Source organism: Perkinsus marinus (genome assembly GCF_000006405.1).
Source record: "Perkinsus marinus ATCC 50983 genomic scaffold scf_1104296973372, whole genome shotgun sequence".
Taxonomy (NCBI): Eukaryota; Perkinsozoa; order Perkinsida; family Perkinsidae; genus Perkinsus; species Perkinsus marinus.
The window spans coordinates 49230-56920 of NW_003201432.1; the positions used below are offsets into that span (position 1 = coordinate 49230).

Here is a 7691-nt window from a genome sequence, read left to right on the forward strand (position 1 = left end):
CGGCTTCTGGCTGGCGTCCTGTGGTATTACTTCGATGCGCTAGCAAGCTCCTTGAGTCCGTCATCGCTGAGAGGCTTCTTCACAGCCTAGGCGACAAGTTCCGAGTGCCGGAGATCCATGGCTTCTGCCGCGGTCGCAGCTGCGACACGGCATTGGAGAGGATCGTCGAAGCCTACAAGAGTGGAATGGGAAAGAAGGGTCACCATACCCTTTTGCTTACGCTAGACGAAAGCAATGCTTTCAACAGCGTTAAGCATTCTTTTATCATTTCAGAGCTCAACCGTCTAGGAGTGCCACCATACTTGGTGCGCACCCTTAGGTCATGGCTTACCGGACAGCAGGTACACCTAGAGTTTGGCGCCGACGAAGCCTCGGTGGTCCTTCAACGGGGAGTGCCACAAGGGTCCGTCTTAGGACCCTTGTTGTACTCCATCTCGACGCTATCCTTAGCTTCACTCCTGCGACCGATTGAAGGCCTCATCAGCACCTTTTATGCTGATGATAAGACGCTGGTCTTGACTACCAAGGGAAAGAAGGACTTCCTGACGAAGTGGAACTGCATAGAGTTCTTTATCACGCTTTGGGGAAAGGCCTCTGGCCTGACCCTTTCGCCTAGTAAGTGTGCTTATATGTGTCGTTCCAAGCTACAGGTCCCAGCGCTCTTCATTGACGGAGGAGCCATCCCAAGGGAGAAGGTCGTGAAGATCCTCGGCCTATTCGTCGACCAGAGACTGACCTTTGCGGTCCACATCAGGAAAAAGTGTGCCGAGGCACGGAAACGGATTGGACTGCTGCAAGCGCTTGGTTGGGAACGAGCTGGCTTGGACCATCGTCGGATTATCCGCACATGGCACCAAGCAGTTCTACCTTTCCTTGCCCATGCGGCCTCCATTTGGGCTCCTGTCCTTTCGGGCTCACCTAATCTTAGTAAGATCGTAGATAATCTTTCTGGCTTTGTAGCCAGAGTCGCCATAAGAGCACCGAGGACGGCCTCTACAGCAGCAGTCACCATGATGGCAGGCATCGTGCCGGCCAGTATCATGGTGCAGACCCTAGGAGCTAGAAGATCGGCTGCCATAGGAGACAACGAGGCTTTGAGGAAGGCTCCTGGCATCGGTCTAGTTGAAGGAGGCTGGCTTGTCGAGAAGAGGACGCCCCATCCCCTTCCTCCTTGGATCCCTCCCCTCCCTACGACTATTCGTCCAAGGAAGGAGGCGCTGAAGGAGGCAGTGGAATATGAGGCCCCGGCCATCTTCACCGACGGCTCGAAGCATGGCGACGGCGCTGGCGGCGCTTTTATAGCGATTATTGATGGCTCTGCTGTTGAGAAACAGTCATTTCGGCTGCCTCGATATGCAACCATACACCAATGTGAACTGGAAGCGATTCGTCGCGCTTTGAGATGGATCGCCTTCTCAGAGCACAAAGGTAAGCAATGGCGTGTCTTTACCGATTCTCAGGCATCGATATTAACGATCAAGAATCGAGTGACGACCGAGCGTTCTGGCATAGCCCAAGATATCGCTCGACTCTCCCTACTGGTCCGAGCCGACATCCATTGGTGTCCGGGCCATGAAGGAGCCAGATGGAATGAAGAAGTCGACGTGCTGGCCAACATCGGGCGGAAGGCTTTCTTCCCCTTGGACCGTTATCCGTCGCCACAAGTCTCCACGGCATTTATTAAAAAGATGGCTAAGGAAGCAGCTTCGGAGTCGACCCGCCAATGGTGGATTGACAAGAGGCGTACCCTAGGAACGTCAGTTAAAGACTTTCTATGGGGCTACAGCCACGCCAAGCGCTATTTGAAGGCTGGTAGGTCTTCTCCTGAGCTTGCTGCCTTAATTACAGGTCATGCCCCCACACCGCACCACCGGTGTACGATGGGCATCAGAGCCGATCCTTCCTGCCCCTGCGGCTGGGACAACGGAGATGTGAAGCACTTATTACGAGACTGTCCTTTATTGGACGGTGCCCGACGCGACTCGAAGCTTTCGCGAGTTCTGCCGAAGGCGAATTACAAGATGATCCTCGACCGTCGGTATCGTCCTTCCCTACTGAAGATGGCGAAGCTGACCTTCGAGTGGCTGAAGAATCTCCGAGAAGCGGAGACTCAGCCTTAGCAGTGCGGACTGATGGCGTCAGCGTCTCTGCTGGCGTTCATCCAAGGCCCAGGACAGTTCTGTTTTTGTCCTTTCCATGAGTACTCTGGCGTCCAACGCCGATTCCTGGAGAGTAAAGTCCGAGATCGGCCACTTGATGAAGAAGGGCTCGGGAAGGAGAAAGCGGAAGGGTGAGCTGTTGGATAGTTGTTCGCTGGTGTGGATGGTCAGGTCTCTCCAACTCCTGAAGTCTGGATGTGTCTTGCTCTTGAGGCCGCTGTCCACAAGTTCCTGGTGAAGGCTATGGGCCGGACCATGCCAGGGCGCGGCAAGCTACCCCTGGGTCACTGCAGGCTTTACCCTCCGGGATGTCTAACAATCAAGCCGGGTGATGGGCTTCGTGCCCCTTGGTCTAGTGGTGTGGTGTCCGGTACTGTCACTCGGTCCTTGCGATCTCTGATGTCGCTAAGACCCGCCTCTGGATCTTGCCTACGCCAGAGGTTTGTGGTCTGTGCCTCGAGCACGGTGCGAGTTCTTACTATATGAACTCAAGTCCCGAGCACCAGAAAAGAAATGAAAAGAGAGCCTAGCTCCATCCTCTGCTAACCTTTAGGGTTAGAGAGGACCAAGGGACTGATGCCTCGATGCATGCTGCTCTGACCTCTCCAATGGGTCAGCCCCTTCTTGCGCCTACCCTCCGGGATGTTGTACCAGGTACAATGTACCTGCGCATAGAAGGTGGCGATCTCATGATTTTGAGTCCCTCAGCACCTGGGCCAATCTTGACCAGTGACATGTCTACCGGTACCTACCCTGGCACTCTACCATATGCTGGATCCAGTTCCTGTTGGTCAAGCCTCGAGAGAAAAACCTGAAGGACGGAGGGAGTTGGAGAAGACTGGACCTGAAGCACTGGCAGCAACTTGAAGATGGCGAGCCTCGAAGTTGGATCTGGACCGAAGCTCTTCGGATTCTTGGACGACTCAAGACTGAATCAAAGGGATGAAGCGGCGGCCAAGGAGGAAGAGTGGCCGTAATTAAGTCGACCGAGTTCGCAGTATAAGACATGTCATGATGATTTGTTGTACTCGCATGACTCGGTGTATCATGCTCTATGATAATTGTATTTTCCGAAACTTGTTAACTCGTATATAATGACTGGCGAAGTATCATTCCACGCGATTTGACACATTCCCGCCGTCGATTTCCTGGGCGGGCAAATACCTTATGAAAGGGCCGAACAGCCAACATCCAAGGCACTAATATCTGTAAGCCCGCGCATCGACGGCTCCCTTATTTACTATGTTGAACTTGAGACTCGCTTCTTGCTAATCAACTATTAAATATGAGAAAACATGCCGGATTCGTTATCCAAGAGCGTTGGGTAGTTGGTTCGGTGAGGCCGAATAACTTCGCTGCCGTTCGAATGCCGCCTGCAGGTATGTTTTGCATCGTCATTGTTCTCGAGACGATCGTTCAATCGCCGATGCAAACACATCAACGGGAGGACGAGTCATCAAAAGGTTTAACAAAATTCATCCTCACGTTGTCGAGGCCAACCAAATCGGCGAGGTGGCAACGACTCGGGAGAACAAAATTCGAAAGACGCTACGTAAAGACGATTGGCTGATACCCGAAATATCTCCGATTCAGTCGTGTCGAAGATCTTCCCGCTTGATAGCAAACAGCCGATTGACGTCAGAGTTCCGTCAAGCATGAAAGTTGCCGACCTCAGGTCACTCGACGGTTATCATTTACATCCACTATTTCTCCTCAGACTTTTGGTATATGAGAGGATCGTTGGCGCCTGGATTCCGACAATTTGGCATTGCACCTCGGCGATGATCTTCTCTCTACCAATACGAAAGTTTATTGTATTTTTATTATCGTATTCAATCATCACCATTCCCTCTTGCGTTATGAGTCTAGCTATTCTACACGCCTCCCGATATCGCTCCCCGAAATCATGCAGTTGGGCGCTGGGCTCTGCGGGGTCGCCCGAGAGAAGATTGGTGGTTGTGATGATTGGTCTATGGCGTTGTTCTAGATGTCGTCGCTGAGTTCAGATCCCGTGGGAAGCTGTCCCGTAACTGGTGTAACACAAGGGGGTCCTGTAGGTTAGGGAGGTACGCTGTAGACTGGCAATAATAATCGTACTGATCGTAAGGCGAAGGTAGTACTGTGTTCTCACGCGCAGCGCATAGACGAAGTACGTGAAAAAAATTGTCTACTGTACTCGGATAAGGGTTGACTAACATTGTCCTGTTGACGAGATCAGGACAAGAATCATCGATCTTTTGGAAAGAACGACAGAAAAAATATCATGAAATGTTGAAGAACGAACGAAAGGGAATAACAAGGTTGACGACTTGACGACTCTGTGACGACAGCCTTTCAAGCGTTGTAGCGGGCATAAACTAAGAGGGCTCCTCCACCCTCGTCTGAGAACAGAGATATTCCGTATGCCTAATGAGCGCGATGCGGGGAATTCAGACACATCCTGACATGTCCCGAGTTGACCGAATAAACTTACCCAATATTTGCATAAACTTGAGTTTTTCATACAGGGCGATTTGAGCATGATCCACAGGCTTCAGCTGGGTGTAGACGACATCCCAGTTCGGCTTAACTCTAGGGAGCTGAAAGGAACAAGTATTGAAGCCATTTCCGAAATGGGAGTCTCAAGGAGACTCCTTGAGACTCAGTCTCATCTCTGCGAGAATAGATAACTGCACTGTACGAGTCGAACAGTTCCACGAAAAGTGTCGTGGTAGACTCACGTCTTGGAACATCCCTGATAGAAGTCTCCCTTCGATTCCTTCATCTTTCCATAGGTTGGCGACCAACAACTGAGAGTGCAAATGGCACCAGCTTCAACTTAGAGGATTCCATCAAGCTTACCTCATAGATGATGCCGATGGCCCCACCCGGCTTCTTGCATCCACTCGGCCTATATAAGGTAAGTTCAGATGAATGTAAGAGCCCCGCCTCGCATGAGAAGGAACCATATTCAGTGGGTAATGCTTACCTTTTTTTTGCGATCGCTTTTTTGACATCAGCTGGGACACTGGGCTTAGGGATAGCCATAACCAACAAGCCGACGACCGTCTGAGAGAAAGACAGCTAGGTGTCAGCGAGCTGCTGGAGCCACACTGCTGTCCTCAATGCATTCCCAACCCACAGTACTAAAACACACCGTAAAACACGATAAAGTTGAGCAGAGTACCTGCTTCAAGCACTCTGCTTGTACAAAGAGAAATATATGTATATCCATGTGATTACTCGGCTAGTCATTATCCTGCTGTCAAGTACTCAACCATCCAACTCACTACGCCAATTGAAAATGGTCTTACTTTACTTCCACTCGGCACTGCAACCCAACAGCGAGATATTTCACAATCCACAGGAGCGTCGGGATTCTGCACCAGGGTCAGGTTATCTTCGTCTTCGTATTCACGATACTCTATATTCTCTAGCGAGCGCAGCGCCTGTGACTCGATCAGAAACGGAGTCACCTGACCTCCCATCACCGTGAGGGAGAGTAGTCCAGACAAGAAGGAAACGAGGAGTTTCATGTATGACCGGAAGAAGTTATCACCTGGAGCGCAACATGTAACGTTTTCTTGGTCGATCCATTCACCCCGCTGAAAAACCCAACACTTGAGTTCCCGCTTGAGGGTGAGTTTGTCATCAGGAGATGTTTTAAACTTGATATCAAACTTTGATAATCAAAGTCCAATCACATCCTGATGTTACCGAAGAAAAAAGTCCCAGAAGTCTCCCTCATTCCGGAGCCCGTCTGCTCTACTAATATCGACCTACTCGCTTACTCCACTCAACACGCTACGAATAGACAAGATTCCGTACGCACGCGTGCGGCCTAGATCTCCTAGGCAACGTACGCGAGTAAATCGACCACGGGGAGATAAATAAAGATAAAAAAGTCGAAACGGACAGGATTGCTGTTAGAGGCGACTGCCCAGATCGTCGTAGTGGTACCTCAACGCGCGACAAGCATCTTGTTCATCTATCTTGTTTGACGCGCGCAGATCATCAGACGGTCAGCACGTAGGTGCAGTTCCACGGCCACCCTGCTATGTCACGTGGTGGCTGTTGTTGATCGGACACTCAATCTTGTCATCTTCTTTCCCCTCGTCCTCGGACGAGGAGCTGATATATGCCAGCAACTGATCGTACCTTGTGTTCTTCGTCTCTCATCTTGCAGCGTTCCGCTCCTGGCTTTTGAGAAGGTCTTTGTGCTGAGGATGCGTGCGACGGCTTAGGTCGTCGCCGCCGGGATACGTCCGATCAGAATATGTGTTTGCGTGCGGCACGCAGCGTGCCCCATTGCCCCATATGTTCTCGACTGAACGCAATCGAGTCCCCGAAATTGTGGCTAATTGCTAAGCGAGCGAAGCGAGCGGAGCATATACCGAAGAAAAAATTTCCAGAAGACTCCCTCATACCGGAGCCCTTCTGCTCTACTAATATCGATCAACGCGCGTAGTCCACTCGAAAGGCCACGAATGGACAAGATTCCACACACACGCGTGCAGCCTAAACAGTTTTCGAAGTAGGAGGCAACGCCGCTGCTGTCTTCGTGGCAGAAGGATAGGTGCCGTCTCTCCTCGGGGTGGATCTTCAGGAAGCGGTACGCACTCTCCAGGTCCGGCTCGAAGAGGAGCCGGTGGCTCCTTTTCGCCAGTGGCTCCGAGCCACTTCCTCACGGGGTATTTCTGCTGCAGCTCACCCACCAATCTCCGAGTACAGGTCGCGGATGGGAGCTTATTGGTGTTCGGAACTCTGGCCCGGAGATTTATGTTACCCCGGAGGTAGTCGTCGATCACTCTCGCCCCACCATCTTTCTTTGGGATGGCTCCTCGAGGGACGAAGCTCCGGTTGCGATCGAGGATCTCCCCCTCGTTCAGTTTCCTGATGAAGCCTTGGGCCTCCTCTTTGCGCAACGTCTCCTCAACAGTATCGATGACAGTAGGATCTCTCATGGATGAGTAGTTCTTGAAGCCGTCGCCGATTGTTTTGGACGGGAAGGGGAGGTGCATTTTTTTGTTGTATCTGGGGAAGATGGGACACGGGACGATCTCTCGCGAAATGCCGATTAGCAGACCCTCTTCGCAGAGTTCCCGATGTCACGGTCGTCGACACCTAATTTTCCACCAGGATGCTGAGCAGCTTCCCATCGACGGAGTTGGCCGGTCCTGGCGTCGCGATCGGGAGGTTCAGTGAGCGCTTGAGTTTCTCCCTTGCCTTTGCTGCTGCAATCTCAGCCAAGGCTCCCAGGGTGGAGACCTGTCCTTCGATGGGCCTTCCCTCTACGGCGCGGAGGGCGTCTGAGAAGCCCGAAGACTGCCCTACCTTCCACAGAATGGCGGCCACTCTGCGGCCGAAGGTCTGATGAGCGTCTGAGAGGGAATGGCCCGCGTCGGGTAATTGACAGCCACCTCCATCCTTGAAGTGCTCGTCGTCGAATATGTCCGTATTGATGGTCTTTGTGGCCTCCGCCTAGAGGTCTTGAAGGGCTTTACCGAAATCATGGTCACTGCCGGCTGGAGCTTTGGTTGCGTGCGTACGAAG

The 7691-nt window shown here is 52.0% G+C and overlaps 2 protein-coding genes across 2 annotated transcripts in view; one reads left to right on the forward strand and one right to left on the reverse strand.

Annotated features, from left to right (window-relative positions):
* Positions 1 to 2120, forward strand: part of Pmar_PMAR026694 (conserved hypothetical protein) — a gene marked incomplete at both ends in the record, with an annotated part of 3471 nt that extends 1351 nt beyond the window's left edge. The window contains 3 exons of the mRNA XM_002766207.1: positions 91 to 198; positions 274 to 1812; positions 1849 to 2120. Of these exons, the coding sequence (XP_002766253.1) occupies positions 91 to 198; positions 274 to 1812; positions 1849 to 2120 (1919 nt within the window). The remainder of the gene's footprint in view (positions 1 to 90; positions 199 to 273; positions 1813 to 1848) is intronic.
* Positions 2121 to 4493: 2373 nt separating this feature from the next.
* Positions 4494 to 7159, reverse strand: Pmar_PMAR026695 (hypothetical protein; the record flags this gene model as incomplete). The annotated part of the gene is made up of 7 exons (XM_002766208.1): positions 4494 to 4540; positions 4633 to 4738; positions 4880 to 4948; positions 5001 to 5049; positions 5128 to 5207; positions 6297 to 6358; positions 6925 to 7159. 7 exons carry the CDS (start codon positions 7157 to 7159, stop codon positions 4494 to 4496), a joined length of 648 nt encoding a protein of 215 aa, XP_002766254.1.
* Between the last annotated feature and the right edge of the window lie 532 nt (positions 7160 to 7691).